The following is an 18,200-nucleotide window of genomic DNA, read 5'->3' as shown; positions in this document are numbered from 1 at the left end:
TATTCCCAAAAATTCCTGCAAGTCTATAGAAAAAAAAAAGTTCCTGCAAGTCTTACGCATTCCCAGTAGATGCAAGTACAATTTCATTCCGCTGTATATTTGGCACATTATCCGTGGGCGATGCACGTGCTTTGTGCTAATAACCGCCGAGCACCTTGACGAGAGGCGTCCGTCCATTGCTGGGGTGCCACGCGCTCGCGTCGGGGCCCGGGAAAAGTTGCCAGCACACGCCTCTGTCAGTCACCGGCCGCCGAAGCAAAGCAGGCGGCGGTTTCGGCCGGCCCGAGTCCGAGCCCCACACAGAAACCACGAGAAGAGAGCAGAGGCAAATCATAACCGGCGCCAGCCAGATCTCGCCGCCTCCATTAACAAACCCTCCTCCTCCTCCTCCTCCTCCTCCTAGAGCACAATTCTAGAGCAAAAAGAAAAATAAGGGGCCAGATAATACTAGTAAAAGAGAAAAAGAAGACGCGGTTGGATCACGGGGAAGAAGGCGTGATTAGGGAGAGGATCGAGATTAGTCGACGTGCTCTGCGTCACCCGGAAGCCATTTGCGTGATTGATTGCGCTTGCGTCCCTAATCCTCCTCTCCCATCATCTCCTGTTTCCCTCTCTCTTGCTTCGCTTTGTCCCTTTCCTCCCCGCATCTCCTTGTCCCGCCCGCTCGCCCTCCCACGGCCCTCCCGGTCTCGGCCCGGCGGCCGCAACAATAAAATAAATCTCGTGCTGTGGGGGGAGGGGCGCACGGCGACGCGGACGCACCGTACAGGGCTGCGCAATCCCTTTCTCCCTCTTATCCCGAAGGCAGGAGCCGCGTCTCCGGACTCCAGAGGGCGAGGAGAGGGGGGCGCTTCTTGTTCACCTCCGCTTTCCGAGATGTCGTCACCAAGCAAGCGCCGCGAGATGGACCTCATGAAGCTGTGAGGATCTTGGAGCTCTAATTCGTCTTTCAATTTCCCCTTGATGGGTTCTGTTTGTTTGTGTTTTTGATCTGGCCTTTCTTGGGGGCGCTCTTGGGTTGGCGTTGCAGGATGATGAGCGACTACAAGGTGGAGATGGTGAACGACGGGATGCAGGAATTCTTCGTCGAATTCAAGGGGCCGACAGAAAGTACGAGCCCTCTTTTGCAACCCGCTTCCTCTCCTACCTGACTTCCTGCCTCTTGGGCTGGTGATCCGCGTCCCAGTTCCTGATCTAGATTTAGTTAGAGGAAGCGAATATGAAGTAAAACCGTGAATTTCCCCTGTTGATCACTTGGGCAACTACTGATTTAGCTTTATGCTGGGTTGATTGCTCAGTTGTTCAGTTGACCTGAAGCATCCTCTTGTTACAGTGAATTTTTTAGTAGGCTATTCTGATTTGAGAAGCTGTGTTGCCTAATGAATTTGTGCCCAATTTGGTAGGTATCTATCAAGGCGGCGTCTGGAAGGTTAGGGTAGAATTACCTGATGCATATCCTTACAAATCCCCGTCCATCGGCTTCATCAACAAGATTTATCACCCGAATGTTGATGAAATGTGAGTACTTTGATGTTGAACCACCTTCTTCATTGCAATTGAAGCTCGTGGGAGTAGCATTTCCTGACCTGCTCTTGTTTGCTTTAAAAATGCAGGTCTGGTTCTGTCTGTTTGGATGTCATAAACCAGACATGGAGCCCAATGTTTGGTTAGATAGTCCCTTCCATTTCAGTGTCATTATGAGCACTTACTTCCTATTGTAGCAACTATAACCTGAACTTCCTCTTTTCTTCACATTCCCCTTTTGCAGATTTAGTAAATGTTTTTGAAGTATTTCTTCCACAGCTTCTACTCTATCCCAATCCTTCTGATCCATTAAATGGGGAGGCTGCAGCATTGATGATGCGTGACCGTCCTGCTTATGAACAGAAAGTGAAAGGTAATGTGATTCAGCAAAATCCCTGATTGTTTTTGGTACATAGTCTATAGTTCTAAGATTATGTTTGATTGAAAAATCATCACCAGGTCTGTCTGTCTGTTATGTTCTACTACAAACTCAGCTTTTTTGCAATATGCATTGCAACCTTGAAATATTTACTTATGGAGTGTAAACCCACACTAGGATGTTCTCTTGCAACCTGGCCCGTATATGCAACAAATCAACATGAAAAGTTCTGATCGTTTTCCCGTAATGCATGCATGCGTTAGTTAACTCTTCTCTCAAACCTAACATGTTCCAGTTACACTGCAACAAAAACAATGAATAGTAGTTGCACCCGAACTAATTGTCTACTAAGCCGTCCAAAACTTAACGCCACCGAGTCATATTGCTAAGAGGACATTCTAATAACAATTATCAAGTTTGAGAAAAGATAGGAGCACAAACAGTTACTTGTCTTGAACAGAAAACATAAGAGGGCATGTATTGCATTGTCTGAGGAATTGGTGCTTGAACTTCAAACTTGCTACTAAAAATATGTCCCCTGATATAATGCACATCACCAACGTCTATCATCATATTACTTATCTGCTACCAATTGTCCAATTCTACTAAATCCTAGTCAAATTACTTTGATCTCAAGTCTTGTTGTACCCTATCTCCAATGTACCTTTCAATTCTTCTTCTGGCATTGATGTTGTTTGAACAAAAAGAGTAAGAGGCATCACAGGACACTAGTAGGGACCATTGGAGTCAGTGAGCTCATGGAACTCCTGTGCAGTCCTACCACTCCACCATAGATGTTGCTTGCTGCAGTGGGTTCTTCCTCCTCTTGTGTTGCACGCTTCCTCCTATACTGCTCTCTTTTCATGTACCTGACCTAGAGCAGTGGACTTGTCCTGTCACGCATGTGGTGGTTTCAGGTACTGAAGGGGGGGGGGGGGGGGGTAGTCCTGCAAATTTGTGTGTAAGGGGTGGGCTAGATGATTCTAATGTTAAGAGCTAGATCTATTGATCTGAATGCAAAAGAAGATGATTTCTAGCAAGACGAGTTGGACATAATACTGTCGCTAGAGAATGAAGACACAATATTGCTCATTTCTCTTGATGGTTTGGGGCTTTAATCAAGATGGCAACAAACCCTCCTCATCTTCAGACTCGCAAGTTAACTTATCATTTGTTGCAGAAGAGACCTGGTAAAACCTTGTATGTGGTTATACAGGAGATAGAAAATCAAACCTTTTCTCTGAATGAAATGATATGCAGCCCTCCTGCATGTTTGAGGAGAAAGTTTTTTTTTTTTGGTTTTTATTTGGTGGGGTTTGGGATCAGATAAATAAATGAACGCGCACTCTGATTACTTGCCTAAACCAGTTAATGAAGTCTGTCTGGTTGGTTGGATGATCTAATACATTTGAAACTGTGAAACCAAGGCTATGTTCTCTAACTGACGACAAACCTATGGCACATGATTTATTCCTATGGCTGCCAGTTCTATCAGTTCGATGACACTATAATGAGTTAAGTTCACCTGCTAAGATAAATACTGATCTTGAAATTAGTCACTTGCTTGAATAAGTTAATGCTTGCACTACCTATCTGCTGGACAACTACTGGGTTAGTGGACAATTTATTTCTATATTCCTGATGTTAGATCTTATCTCAAATTGTTGATATGCATGCTGACAGAGACTTCTAGTGACATGGTTGTTTGATGCTATATCAGCCACGGTTTCTTTATGTCTGGTGGCATCATGCTGCCAACAAGCATATTCTATCTTTATCGCATTTCGTATGACATATGTTGGAGCACTACTTTGTTCATTATTGGCCAACTAGCCTTATGCCTGTCACTACTGCCCCATTGACACTACAGTGCTAACTTGCCCTCCCATGTTTCTGCAGAATACTGTGAGAAGTATGCCAAACCAGAGGATGCTGGCATAACCCCAGAAGACAAGTCCAGTGACGAGGAGCTTAGTGAGGAGGAAGATGACTCTGGGGACGAAGCTATACTCGGCAATCCCGATCCTTAGTCTAAGTTGGAAGCTGCGCTCCCAACAAATCAATACAATGTTCATTGCAGAAATTGCAATTAAACAAAAAAACTGAAAAACTAAAAAAAACTCCGGATGTCATGTAAATAAGTGTACCCTGTATGTTATCCTATGCTGTTTCTTCAGTCAACCTGTTGAATTTGCAGTAGCTCTAACATTGTCTCGTTTGTCTCGTAAAGGTTTCGTTTCAGGGAATAAACTATGGTTGTAGCTTCCTCCATTGGCTGTTGATGTGGGCATGACGGATATTGATTGCTTGCATGTTTAACCAACCAACAGTTGTTTTACTAGCAATTTGACAAGTTGTTTGATTAGCATTGATGGTTGTGAGGATTGCTGCTAAATTTTCTTTTTGCAAGATTCTGTTCACACTAGCCCACTTCATTTCTTTAGTCATACTACTCATACCATACTCAATTTGCAGATACTCCCTCCGTCCCAAATCGTAAGTCATTCCAAGAATCTTGAAGAGTCAAAGTATCTTAAATTTGGTTAAAATTATAGAGAAAAATATAAAGATTTATAACATCAAATAGATATACTATGAAAATATAATTGATAAAGAATTTAATGATACTTAGTTAACATCATAAATATTATTATATTATTATATAAAATTAGTTAAATTTGATATACTTTGACTTTCTAAAATTCTTGAAATAACGTACAATTTGGTACAATTTGGAAAGGAGGGAGTAAGTTTTTTCACCCTTCCTTCGTTTGCGAAGCACGACGCAAATCCATCGATCCACAAGCAAGCACCAAGCCCACACAAGCCCACAGGCTACCAAACCCCATAAGCCTTCTAACGGCACACAGCATCGAGGCCCAACCCAGCCAGCGACGGTTTCGGCCCGGATCCCAACTAACTTCCAAGGCGTCGTTCTCCCTCGGTCGACGGCCTCGCTCGCGAAGCTGCCGACCGGACGCGATCGCACCGCGCCGCCGCCCGCCGCCCGCACGGCACGGCGCGCTCCCAACCCTTGTGCCAGCCAGCGTCACTCCCCTTCGGCGCCGCGCACGCGCCATGCTACGACGCCCCTCCTCCCCGTGCCTCCTTTCTTACCCCTGCCAACACACCCCCTCGGCGGGTCGGGCCATTTCACCGCTCGCGAGCGGCAGCAGGCTGCAGGACTCCACTGGTCGCCTCGAGCGCCCGAGGGCAGCGTGCCCGGGCCCCTGATTTAACTGGAGCAGCGGCTTCACCTTGGCTGTGGGCCGCAGGTCGCGGCCGCCTCAGCTGCAGCGCTTTGGAGGTACGGCGGCACCTCCCCTCAGTCTACTCGAATTTAGATTGGTGAAGCGTGGCCTTTTGCTTTAATCTTGCTCAGAACTAGCAAAAACTAGCAGTTCGCTCTCTTTTATCACTTCAATTTTGATATGGTTGTCTGCTGCTGATGCTCAAAGCAGTGGGCAAGTGGTGATTATAATTTGATTTGTGTTCCTTAACAACTACCTGATTACTTATGCCGTTGGGCGATGCCTTTATGCAACATAGCAAAGTTTTAATTTGTTCAGGTGAAATCTCAGGTTTCCTTCTGTGGTGGGAGATGCTCATTTTGTCTAATTGGGCCGAAATGGACAAATTCAGATAAGTTTTGAGTCTGGAAGCCTATATACAGTACAAGAACTCTGCAATGGAGGGGTCCGAATCTAGCAGGAGTTGCAAGAGAGATGTCGAGGACAGCATTGATGCCATGGACAGTTGGAAGGAAGACGATGAGCGAGAGGATGCTGACGGCAGAAAGAGCCAGTCAAGCAAGGTGAGAAAGCATGGCTGTGCAGATAGAGTTGAGGATCCAGATGATGCTAGGCGGGGATCTTCTACCAATAGGTACGAGCCTAGAAGGAAGTCTGTTTCAGGCTCAGGACAGGCCTACAGCGACGACGAGGAAGACTACAATGTAAGAAAGAATTCACGGGTGTCCAAGGTTCCAAGGCGAAGCCCTGAAGAGAAAAGTGAGATATCATCTGATGTCTACAAGGATAGAGGTGGGGACAGCAGTAGGAGAAGAAGAGAAGATAAGAATGATTCGGACTCATCAAGAAGATCTGGCTCCAGAACCTCTAGCCACGATGTTTCTCATAGTGAAGGTGGAAGCAAGGCTGAGGGTCCATACAATCATGGGAGACACGAGGAGAAGGATGTACGGCACTCAGAGGGAATAGATGGGAGTAGGGAGAAGCAATGGCACCGAGACCTAGAGGAGAAACATTATAAGAGGGGACTGGATGACGCTTGCACCAGTGAAAGAGCTGATGAAGCAAGTTCTGATCAAGCTAGTGGTAGGCCATCTTCTGGTCAGAATAATCACAAAAGTGCACGAGAGGCTCAAGACTACAGGGATGGATCCGGTGAAAGAGATGATAAACATAGGACTGCCAAACGGGAAGAGAAAGATGAGAAGCTAAGGCACCAAGCTGAGTATACATATGGAAGTAACGACAATTTAGGAACGAAAGGTAAGTTGCCATATTTGGATGATGGTGGAAATGCCAGGGAACAAAGTATGAACGTGAAAGAGAAACCTAGAGATGATTATATATCACACAGAGGGATGGAGCGCAACAAAGAATCTGAAGAATCTAGAGAGTACATGAGAAATCATCAAAGGGAAGATTCTAAAGGCACAAATGACTATGGCACTACTACAGAATGGAGTCATGGGCCTGAAAGGTTAGATGGTGGAAGTTTCCAGGGCCGGTCTGCATACAGGAAAGATTCTAGGGGCAGATATGAGAGCAGCAAAGGCCTCTCTTCATATGGAAATCGATATGATAATTCTGATTCTATAGAAATAAGGCCTAACAGGAATCTTGATTTTGGAAGGGAGGGCTCTGTTTCTGGGAGAAGAACAAGCATGGCTGCACATGAGGATTTAACAGCTGGAACAAATGATCCTGCTGAAGAGGACAAAAGGAATTATAGAAGTGAAGAAGATTCGAAAGAGAGATACTATGATGATGCTCAAAATAGGAATCAGAATACTGGCAAAGGTTCTGTTGATTCCCCAACTGCGAGAGCAGGATTGAAGGGGCCAATGACGTCCGATACACCAGTAGCTGGGCAAAGTGGTAGCAGCAGTTTGGCTTCTCCAATTGATCAGCAAGGATCAAAAGGCAGTAAACTTTATAGAGGTGTAAGAGGGAGGCCAAATGGAAGGGACCCTCAGAGAATGGGAGGGCCGGTGCCCATGATGCCACCTCCGCCATTTGGACCTCTTGGTCTGCCACCAGGCCCAATGCAACCAATGGGCCCAAACATGTCCCATTCTCCAAGCCCTCTTGGACCTGGTATTTTCATGCCGCCTTTTCCAGGGCCTCTTGTTTGGGCTGGAGCAAGGGGTATGGATGTGAATATGCTTGCTGTTCCACCCAATCTTCTCATGCCTCCTCTAGCAGCTGGACCTGGGTTCTCTCCTAGTGTGGGAGCTGGCCCAAACCATAATATTCAATTAGATCAAACAAACACGGGAAGGGGAGGTCCAACAGATGCTCCAGTACCAGGTTTCAACCCAGTGGCTACACCAAGTCATGAAATGCTGCATGATAAACCTCCTGGAGGCTGGACACCACAGAGGAATAGCGGACCTGCTCGAAAAGCTCCTTCAAGGGGTGAACAGAATGATTATTCACAGAACTTTGTTGACACTGGCTTGCGACCTCAGAATTTCATTAGGGAACTAGAGCTTACAAGTGTAGTGGAGGATTATCCTAAGCTAAGAGAACTCATACAGAGGAAAGATGAAATAGTTTCTAACTCAGCTTCGGCACCAATGTACTACAAGTGTGACCTCAAGGAGCATGTGCTTTCCCCAGATTTTTTGGGCACAAAGTTTGATGTTATCCTTGTGGATCCTCCGTGGGAGGAATATGTTCATCGTGCTCCAGGTATCACAGATCACATTGAGTATTGGACTGCTGAGGAGATTATGAATTTGAAAATCGAGATCATTCTCTATCTTGAATTACTGCATAATTTTATTTTTAGTGAATATTACAGCCTTTCTTCTTCTTTGGGTGCTTGTCCTTTTCTTGTGGAGATGTTATGTGATAGTCAGTTATTTGATTCAACAGGCCATAGCTGATACGCCTTCATTTATCTTCCTTTGGGTTGGTGATGGTGTTGGTCTTGAACAGGGCAGACAATGTTTGAAGAAGGTGGGATATAGTTGGCTCTTTGTATAACTTGGTATCTTCAAAATTGCTGTTTCTGTAACTTGTATATGTTTTACTAATTACTAGATTTCTCTAAAACAATTCTGCCTAGGGTACAAATAATGAGACAGAAGTTCTTCATATGTTTTTTGAAGTGTTATTTATTTATTTCTCACAGTTGACCTGTTCTTTGGGGACATTAGCATTGATTTCAACTTCTAGAAGACCAGATCCAGACTCCTATAATCTGCTCTGAATCATTCTTTCCATTTTCCCCAATATGTGCTTTACTCATCTCATTTATTGTAGCTGCTACTTGTTTTGACCCAAACCCCATGCTTCGTTCACAAAAGGGCCTATTTATTTCATAAATACTAAGGGGTGTTCTATCGAATTGCTATTCAAATAATATTACATTAATGATTTCATCACTCTGAAACGTGCTGCAATGCTGTTCACAATGTGTTGTACTCCATATTCTACTGTAGCCAGTTCTTGTCTGTGCACAACACTGCAATTTCTGTTGGAATTGTGCCCTATTTACATAATAAAGATGAAGGGGTGTCTGATTAGGTTACTTTTAAAAAAAATAGCCCAAGAAAACTCTAGCTTAATTAGTGAATAATAGTATTGAGATGCATAGTGCTGAGATATTTGTTCCTGCAGTGGGGATTCCGTAGGTGTGAGGATGTATGTTGGGTAAAAACCAACAAGAAAAATGCAACACCAGGTCTGCGCCATGATTCTAATACTCTGTTCCAGCGTTCAAAGGTTAGCTATTCTCTATGTTCAATGGCTTCATAAACTCACTTGTAGCTGGCTTTCTTCTTAAGCATATGTTTTCCCCTTATTCAGGAGCATTGCTTAATGGGCATAAAAGGAACTGTACGGCGCAGCACTGATGGGCATATCATCCATGCAAACATTGACACCGACATAATAATAGCTGAGGAACCTAGTGATGGTATTTGATTCTTAACAAACGTTTATAATACACAGTAGCATTCTTCATTGCTTCATGTTCACCCTTTGCTAACTACCAATTGCCAACTAATAAGTGGTAGCATTGCCCTTGCCGCAATCTTTCATCAGATGGCCCTCTAGTACCTTGTGAATAATACTCTCTTCACCTGTCATATTTTGCATGCTCTTTTTTCATGTCAGAATTTTCTATTTTGTTTTGTTTATGATGTGAATTGCCTTTCAATGTCATTCTGCATAGGTACCAAGTTTTCGACCTGCCAACATCTAGTCAGGTTACCTGGTACCATTTATCTGCAAACATCTAGAATGACTTTTGATGACCCTGTAACTTTTGCAATTTTTTCCTCCATAATACAGAGGGCACGTGGACTTCTGTCCCTAATTGATCTTGTTCGTGTAGTTCATCTTACTTTTTATCCATTTTGTCTCAAAGGAGATTGGTGGGGGAGAAAATAAATGTGAAAAAACAATGTAACCGTTATAATTACTTTTTGCAGAACTCGTCTTTGCTGCCTTTTCTTGTCCTTTTTATAGCATGGTCCCCCCTTAGAGAGTTCACAGAAAGAATCCAATCTTATGTATATGTTCTTCTACTTATCTGTTACTGTTATATACAGTCATCTGATACTTGTCACTTTTTATTGCTGACTCACTTCGATTTTATTATTGATGGCATGCAAATCGGTAAACCGTCACTAGCTTGGTAATATTCATGTATTATACAGGTTCAACGAAAAAGCCTGAAGACATGTATAGGATCATTGAGCATTTTGCTCTTGGAAGGAGGCGTCTTGAGCTCTTTGGCGAGGACCATAACATTCGTCCGGGTTGGCTTACCCTTGGTAAAGGTTTGTCTACATCAAACTTTAATAAAGAGGTATGGTCCGAACACAGATGAAGTCTTGAGTTTGAAGAACATTTACTCCATGAATTGCTGCTAAGAACTTGCATCCTTGTAGGCATACATCAAGAACTTTGCGGACAGAGATGGAAAAGTATGGCAGGGAGGTGGTGGTCGTAACCCCCCTCCTGATGCTCCTCATCTTGTGGTGACAACTCCAGAAATCGAGAGCCTGCGTCCCAAGTCCCCACAGAAGAATCAGCAGTCGGTACCCACGATAGGATCTAGCAGTTCCACAAACAGGCGACCTGGCGCAAACACGTCACAGAACGTGGTGACTGTCGTCGGTTCTGAAACCATGATGCCGGCACCGTGGGCTTCCACTCCAATGGCAGGTTTCGGAATGCTGGAGGGAGGAGCTGGCCCTGACAGCAATGATGCTTTTGGTACTTATGGCTTCAGTGCGCCTTTCGGAAGATCAAGTGCAGATCATATGGATTTTAACACCCCAAGATTGTTGTAACATTATTTGAGCTGGATCGTTTCTATCCAGAAATTTTGTTTCAAGGAAACTATTCATTGCTTCCTACCATCAGTATTGATAAAACTGTATCCATTCAATTTGTCAACTTTTCAATGTGTGGGCAGTGCACCAGCAGCACCATATCTCTAGGACTCTAGGTATAGCGGTAGACAATTCATCAGATACCTTGCATTGCTGGTAATGAGGAAAAGGTCACAGATATAGCATTGTTGTTATTTCTCCAAGATAAAACATGCAAATCGTCTCATTGTCACTAGCATATTTGTTTTCTAGGATACATCACTTGGCAGCCACTGCACTTGTTGCTTTGTTCACTGTTTACCTTGTCCTGTTGAAGATGAAGGTAGGGCCAGATTTTGGCTCAGGACTAGGTATGTCCTTGCCCAGACCTCTTTCCTATCAAATGCAGTGTACAAGCAGAACTAGGCCCTTGTTCACTTCCCACAAAACTCCCAACTTTAGCACTATGCAAAAAGAAGATTCCCCATCACATCAAACTTGCGGTACATGTATGGAGTACTAAATGTAGACGAAATCAAAAACTAATTGCACAGTTTTGTTGTACTTTGCGAGACGAATCTTTTGAGCCTAATTAGTCAATATTTGGACAATAATTTACAAATACAAACGAAACGCTACAGTGTTGCTACAGTAATTTGGCACCTCCCAAATTCGCCAAGTAAACAAGGGCTAGCTGCTACGCTGCGGCTGTTTCTGTTTCTTTCCCATCACATGTAAAGGCACCTGACGATAGGTGCGGCTGTTGTGCCATTTCAATTTCAAAAGTTGAGAGCTGTGGAAGACCAAACAGAGAGGCGTTGATCTCGTTGGTTAAGCTAAAGACATAGACGATGACCGGTGTGGAATCATGGGGCGAGCAGAGTGGTCGCTGCACGAGGTGCCATGTCCACCCCCTGCGTCTTGTCAGCCACCATTGGTTCAGAATTCAGATCAGGCACATGATGTCTCATCGGGTACATATCTCCATTTTGCTTCCATTTTCTTCTTTTGGTCCCATCAATGCTTACTCCCTCCATTTCAAATTGCAAGGTATTCCAACTTTCTTGGAAGATCAAAGCATCTCAAGTTTGACCAAATTTATACAATAAAGTACTAATATTCATAATATTCATGATATCAAATAAGTACCATTAGTTTCTTCATTAAATATATTTTCATACTATATCTATTCAGTGCCATAAATCTTTGTGATCCTATTTATAATTTTAGTCAAACATAAAATGATTTGACTCTCCAAGAAAGTTAGAATAACTTACAAAAGTTAGAATAACTTACAATTTGGAACGGAGGGAATACATCAATACCCAATTGGGAAAAAGAACACATATGAAATTTGTTTATATAAAAATCTTAAAAAATCCACAAAAGAAACCGATAATATTCAAGAGGCGAGAAACGATTGCAAGTCATGAAAAAATTCCCCAACAATAAAGTTAGTTTTGCAATGTTCATCTGAGTTCTGAGAAAATGTTAGTACCCGGCTACCTGTAGCATTGCTCGACAGAGCTCCTGCCTTCGTTTCTCACTCGGTGATACAGTGATTCCATTCCCATTCAGAGTCAGCCTAGGCCCATGTCGCAGTAGTCAGCAGCTTCGAACTGAAGCTGCATTCATAGAAGCAGACAGCGCTGAAGCGATTCCGCGCCAGTCTTCCTCCGGGACCCGTTGCATCGCGTTCCGAAAGCGCAGCCGAAAGAGTCTTCACCAACTCCGGCGACCCTCGGCGTCGCTCGGTGCCGTAATTTTCTGCGCCGCGGTCAGCAGCGTTGCTTCGACCGCCACCTCTAGTCCTAGTAGTAGTCTCACCAGGCAGGCGCCAACCCTGTCCTTGTTCCGACAACGAGGACGGCAGCGACGGTACCTGGGTCCGTTGGGTACGTCCCCGTCGCCGACGACGACAGATCTGTGGTCTCCACACCGCCCTCGCCGTCGTAGAAAAACGTGCATGCCGTGTTGCTTCCTGAACGCTCGAGCCTTTTGTGAGTGAGAGCTGGTGAATTTTCTACCGTGGAAATGCTGGAGGCAGAGACGACAGTGATGCCAGCGAAGAAAGATTTGCTCCAGGCTTGTTCCTGACCAGGAGTTGTTGATCGATCCGTCGACGAAAACCATGCTCGATTTCTGCGGTGGGTATGATGTGCAAGATAGTCGTCTACACGACAGTAATGTTTGCTGATGTTGCAACGAGAATGTGTTACCATCATCTAACCGACACTGTATCAGTATGCAAAGTCGAATTCTTGTATTATTGAAATAGTAGACAAAAGGGAGTACTGTGATCTTTAATTTGGCACATTTGTCCTGATAAATTGTTTAATTTGGTGCAAATTTTTCCTGACAAAAAAGTATAGTATCTTTCTATAACAAACATGATAGTGATATGCTTAATGTACAAATGCTATTTTCTTCTTTTGTTAAGGGGGTGTTCGGATCCAAGTTGGCTAAAGTTTAGCTCGGGACACATAGGAGGTTTGATGCTAATTAGGAGTACTATGTTACTAATGATAAAAATAATTGCATAAATGAGATCTAATTCGTGAGATGAATCCATTAAGCCTAATTACTCCATGATTAGCACTTGTAATGCTACAGTAAACATGTGCTAATCATGGGTTAATTAGGCTTAATAGATTCGTATTGTGAATTAGTCCTCATTTATCAATTATTTTTATCATTAGTCTATATTTAATACTCCTAATTAGCATCCAAATATCCGATATGACCTAAGCTAAATTTTAGCAAAGGATCCAGAGACTCCCTAATGAACCAACAAAGTTGATATAGTTCGATGCCAATCGTGCTCTCTTTAAAACGACAAAGACATTCTAACAAAATCCTGTACTGTGTATGTAGTGGCGTAGCATACCTGGCCTCTGACTAGGAAATACGAGCTACATCTAAAAATAGAAAGCTTGGATCATTTAGTTACATCGACAAAGTGGATGAATTCAATGATCTTGGTAGGCCGGAGTGCCGGACGGTGCACCTGCATGCTGTCTTGCTTCAGAAACAAAAGCACCCTGCACGGACTAAACGTTCAGTCTTGAGGTTTCAGACCTCAGAGGAAGATTGACCGCACAAATTTTCCATAAATGATATTGGCGGCTGTACAGGTAGTGCCAACCAATTTCCTTCAGGCATATAGGCGTACGAAAATTGAAGTTCAAGGAGTGCTACACTTGACTCGTCAAATAATTTCTTACTCCGCAGAAAAGAAAGCAGAAACTAAGAGTGTTTGGCTCAACATCATTGGGGTTATATATGTAGAAATCTGCAAATCATAACAGTTTAGCACTGCAAAGCAATTTTCCCTGGACAGAACACTCCTAAAGCTCCTCCAATTAGTGTCCGATAAAGTGCAAGATGCATAGGCTAATTCGATATGATTACCAACATGTTTCTTGAAGCCAGTAGCTTAATTTTTTTTTTGATAATACAAATTTGGTGTGTGTCACATATCTTGATATATTTTCATATAAAATGGTCAAACGTAAGACAGTTGGACTTATGACCAACTTAATCGCAGCTATACTAGGAGACAGCTGGAGTACAAAGAGGTTTCCCTTGACCGAACACTCCCGCAACAATTAGCGCCCCAAGGGTGCCCAGGCTAATTCGATATGATTACCAACATGTTTACTGAAGCCGGGAGCTTAATTTCCCAGGTCCCCCGGAGAATCATTGCAAATATATAATCGCTGCCAGTTTCCCACGTTCCAAACTGCCCCGTGACACGCACGTCCACCCCCGAAAACCACTTGTCGTTACGACACCTCCCTGTCCGAGTAGAAGCCAGTCAAGAAAACAACAAGTGCACGGTCACGCATACGAGCCTTGTCACTCCTAACTCCTTACTCCTGAGCAGCAGCGCTCTTATCGCGATCCCGCCAGGCTCGTCTCTCGCTGTCGACCGAGCGAGTGTCCCGCTCCAGCGCCAGTCGCCAGGAGGAGCGCCTCCTCTTCCTCCGCCCCGCGGAAGGAATTTGCCGGCGGCCGCCTCCGGACGCGCGGTCCTGGACAAGCTCACGAACCCCCCGACCCCGACGGCGCAGCGCGCGGGCGGGCTGCTAGCTCTCTCCCCGTTCCGTCCCCGTCGGCGGGCGATCCGCTCGATCGGAGCGTTACAGGTCGGGATGGACGGCAACGACCTCGGTTGTCCCCGTGTGTTTGTCCGGGCGGCCACCGATCGGGTCGCCTGGGATGGGGATGGGAATGGGAAAGAGCCGTACGACGACGCAGCAGCAAGCGCAAGAGCGACGCGCCGGGGCAGGCGCGGGCTGGGTGCTGCCTGCCGCGAAGGATTTGGGTTTGGTTTGAGGCGGCGTGGACGATAGAGACCGTACGATCCTGCCATCCTGGCCCCGGCCGGCCCCGCCCGGGAGTTGGTGTGCTCACCGGTTCACCGCGCAGCGCGCACGGAGCCGTCAGCCGTGAGCGCGCACGTGGATCAGCTGGGGGCATGCGACGACCGGCCGGGACGCCGGGAGTGGACTGACGGTTTGGGCTCGTCACTCATGGACCAAATGGTAATTCGTTAGACGTGACGCGGTTGACGCCAGGGGAGCGTAGGCGGCACACAAAGCGTTCTTGGCTTCTAGAGATCGAACAAGATTGACCTGCGAGACGACTTTGGTCGCCCGCAGTGACGCGATATGCTCGTACTGTAACCTTGGAATCTGGATGCATGGACGCCCGTTTGCAGGCGTGGTGCGTGAATGCTGTGGACTCGCGGTGTGTGAATTGAAAACTACATGTAGATGTAGGAATAAAATGTACTGCCTATTGAAAAAAAAGGGGTTTGTACTACTGCTTAATTCATCAACTCGAATAGCATCTCCCTTCCGCACGGAGACACGCCTCAACCTGGCTTCGCCGTCGCAAGTCCGGTCAGCTGTAAGCATGGTCACAGTGGCCCCCTCTCTCCCTGCTCTTTTACCCTTTCCCTTCCTCCAGGATCGCTCGCCAATGGCAAATCTGGTGCGTCCGATGGTCCAAGGCGTGGCGGTATGTGCCATCGCCACCTCGGGCTGCACAACCGCACGGCCATCTTAGAGCAGTATAGTCATTCCAAAATTTTTGAAGCTGGTCATGTGATCCGGGGTGCTATCTGAAACAAAATGTTCCAGCGTATATGCTAAAGCAAATCCAACCTTTTCTCCTATAAACAATTATGGTTAACACCTTTCGCGCAGCTTGTCAGCGTGAAAAGTCAGCAAACTTCTCATGCAGTTTCTGAAAAGTCATAAGCTTAGAAAATCTGAGTTTATCTGGAAAGCTGAAAAGTTTAATTTTCCATGATTTCATAGCTTTCTAAGTCCAGAAGCTAAAAATATTTTCTAAAAGTTATTGTTGGCTTTTCAGAACCAAAAGTTAGCAAGAGCTTTTCAGAAAAACTTCAAAAGCTATAGCTCAAACAAACATGCCCTTAGCCATTGAGGGTCAGATCGGTAGTCATGTGCCGAGATCGATCCATCCTCTCGAGCTAGGATCGGCCTCTTAGAGGATGGAGGGGGTGAAAGAGATGCCCCTGCCTACACTTGGTGGTGGACATGCCTATTTGCCGGCGGCACTGACGACATGGGTACACAGATCAGCCTTGCAATAGCAATGTCTCTAGGTGGGTTGGGGATGCTATGGGGGAAGCCTTTTACCCTTCATCGAGCAAGTAATGGTGACGCTCGCAGGCACTGCGTTCTTTCTTGGAGGTATCGATCAATTGCCCCTATCCACCCTCTCCTTCCACCTGTGTTGTGAGTTCATGTAGGCGAAAATCTTATCTTTGATGACTTGGGGACGGCGGCTCCAGTGGCGTCGTGCCCAGCGTCACTTTGCAAGAATTTAGGCTTCATCCCGACGTGCTTATGCTTCCATAGGTTAAGAGGAGAAGGGTTTGCTCCCATTTGTTGGAATTTGTGGGAAAGAAAGAAACTTAATTACTGCTCAAGGAACATCAGTTATCAGGTCATTTGCATATGTTATCTTTTGATATTGTCAATCATATGCCGTTTATTTTTCTGTAGATGGAAAATGTATGTTGAGTTTGAGATTCTATGTTTCTTAGCTCTTACTGGATCTCTTTCTTCTTTCATTCTTTTTTTCCTTTTCCAGTGGTTGTGTGTACTGTCTTGTTACATAAACCGAACTTTATGTTGGATAAAACTTCCTTCATCTAAAAAGATTCAACTCGAACATTTGAACTACAACATTTGCAATCTTGGACCATTGATACATGCCGCATATATACCAAGAAGTGCAAGCTACTTTTGCCACTCTACATTTTCTTCGCATGGCATGGATGATCGTTCAATTTGCGCATTGTTATTGAATTTGGTTGTTAATTTCCTTTTAACTTTTATTTGTGGGTGTTTGTAATAAGTGTGGACTGGTTTCCTCCTCTTCTAAGAAATATTCTTTCATTATTAAAAAAAAGCTGCTTCTGCTAATGTGAACAGATCACACAAGGGCTTTAATTTGTAAGATCGTACGTCATGCCCACGAGAATAATTCCATTCCCTTTGAGAATTATTCCCACTAATCTCCCACGTTTATAATAGCCTTGGGACACTTTTGCGGCGGCCATGCTATCAACGTTGTCACAAGATCGAGCGCGGGAGGATGGTCCTACGCGACCTGACGGACCACCCCTTTTTGCCACGACACATCCCCGTCCGTGTACATGGCAGCTACTATAGGGCTCCTCTTTGGTACTTGTTCACTCAGAAAAAACACAACACCTTTCCGATTGGTGACGACACCTCGCTGTCCCAGTATCTCGCACAGTCGCACACACTTGCCTTTCCGGCCTCCTGCACAGTCGTCCGTGCTGTCCGGACGCGTCAGCTGTCCGATGGAAAATTCCCGGCGCCCATCTCCGGACGCCGGAGCTTCGACAAACCCACGACGCCGACGACACATGCCCCGTGTCCGGTGCCCGTACCGTGCCGCGATTGAAGCGTACGTGCCGGCCCGGTGCACGACGGCGACGGCGGCATGTCATTGACAGGTGCCGGCGCGGGCGCGGTCGAGAGAGCTAGCTAGGCGCGCGCGGGGGCAGAGACACGGCCGTGTGTGACGCGCCTTTCGCCGATGAGAACAAGGGGAAGGGCGGCGGCGTACGTGACCGATCGCGATTTGCGACCGCGATCCGGCGGGGGCCGCGCCGGGCCCGGGGGTGGCCTTCCCCTGTCGGGTCCGAGAAATGGACACGGGACGGGACGGGAGCTGGTGTGCCCTCGACGTGGAGGATTTGGCCGGGGTGACCAGAACGGGAAACGAGGCCGGCGGAGCCAGCCACACAAACACGGTCGACACCTGATTATTGGAGAGGGCTTTGGTGAACGTACAGGCTCGAGTGGACTGGCAACTTGTTGATACGATGTAATGCCAGGGACAGAAAGCTGAACCCTTTCACTTCGCTCAGTACGTCCTGATATGTTTTTGTTTCTATGTTAGGCATCAGATGAGATGATCATCAATGCCCGAAGAATGTCTTTGGCGCCCAGATCTTCAGAGAAATTTCTATGGTCGCCTGTTTGTGCATTTGGCGCGGCTGCACAGGAATGACATTATCTTCGATGGACATGTCTTATCTCTTGGAAGATGCATGGAGAGGCATATTTTCAAAGAGGAATTCGCTCTCACTCTTCACAGAGCGAAACCCTCTCTGAAGCTGGAGTTAGGAAGCTGGTTTTGTAATTT

The 18,200-nt window shown here is 45.6% G+C and overlaps 2 protein-coding genes across 2 annotated transcripts; both read left to right on the top strand.

Moving 5' to 3' along the window:
- Positions 1–429: 429 nt before the first annotated feature.
- Positions 430–4,248, top strand: LOC101773231 (ubiquitin-conjugating enzyme E2 4). Its single transcript, XM_004982930.4, has 6 exons — positions 430–920; positions 1,031–1,110; positions 1,404–1,518; positions 1,614–1,666; positions 1,769–1,897; positions 3,803–4,248. Exons 1-6 carry the CDS (start codon positions 877–879, stop codon positions 3,931–3,933), a joined length of 552 nt encoding a protein of 183 aa, XP_004982987.1. The 5' UTR covers positions 430–876; the 3' UTR covers positions 3,934–4,248.
- A 597-nt stretch (positions 4,249–4,845) lies between these two features.
- LOC101772676 (methyltransferase-like protein 1) lies at positions 4,846–10,684 on the top strand. The gene is made up of 7 exons (XM_012843065.3): positions 4,846–5,210; positions 5,485–7,904; positions 8,032–8,115; positions 8,779–8,883; positions 8,968–9,076; positions 9,822–9,973; positions 10,056–10,684. The coding sequence occupies exons 2-7, from the start codon at positions 5,592–5,594 to the stop codon at positions 10,458–10,460; spliced, it is 3,168 nt and encodes a 1,055-aa protein (XP_012698519.1). The 5' UTR covers positions 4,846–5,210; positions 5,485–5,591; the 3' UTR covers positions 10,461–10,684.
- Positions 10,685–18,200: the final 7,516 nt, after the last annotated feature.

Source organism: Setaria italica, chromosome IX, assembly GCF_000263155.2.
Source record: "Setaria italica strain Yugu1 chromosome IX, Setaria_italica_v2.0, whole genome shotgun sequence".
Classification (NCBI taxonomy): domain Eukaryota; kingdom Viridiplantae; phylum Streptophyta; class Magnoliopsida; order Poales; family Poaceae; genus Setaria; species Setaria italica.
The sequence above is the reverse complement of the archived record's forward strand: the minus strand, read 5'-3'. Positions and strand labels throughout refer to the sequence as shown.

Excerpts from the sequence above, each read along its gene's own strand:
- LOC101772676 (XM_012843065.3), top strand. The coding sequence starts at position 5,592 with ATGGAGGGGTCCGAATCTAGCAGGAGTTGCAAGAGAGATGTCGAGGAC. Across the intron at positions 9,077-9,821 it reads AGCTGAGGAACCTAGTGATG|GTTCAACGAAAAAGCCTGAA; the intron begins GTATTTGATTCT and ends TGTATTATACAG. Across the intron at positions 9,974-10,055 it reads CATCAAACTTTAATAAAGAG|GCATACATCAAGAACTTTGC; the intron begins GTATGGTCCGAA and ends GCATCCTTGTAG.
- LOC101773231 (XM_004982930.4), top strand. The coding sequence starts at position 877 with ATGTCGTCACCAAGCAAGCGCCGCGAGATGGACCTCATGAAGCT. Across the intron at positions 1,111-1,403 it reads ATTCAAGGGGCCGACAGAAA|GTATCTATCAAGGCGGCGTC; the intron begins GTACGAGCCCTC and ends CCAATTTGGTAG. Across the intron at positions 1,519-1,613 it reads CACCCGAATGTTGATGAAAT|GTCTGGTTCTGTCTGTTTGG; the intron begins GTGAGTACTTTG and ends TTAAAAATGCAG.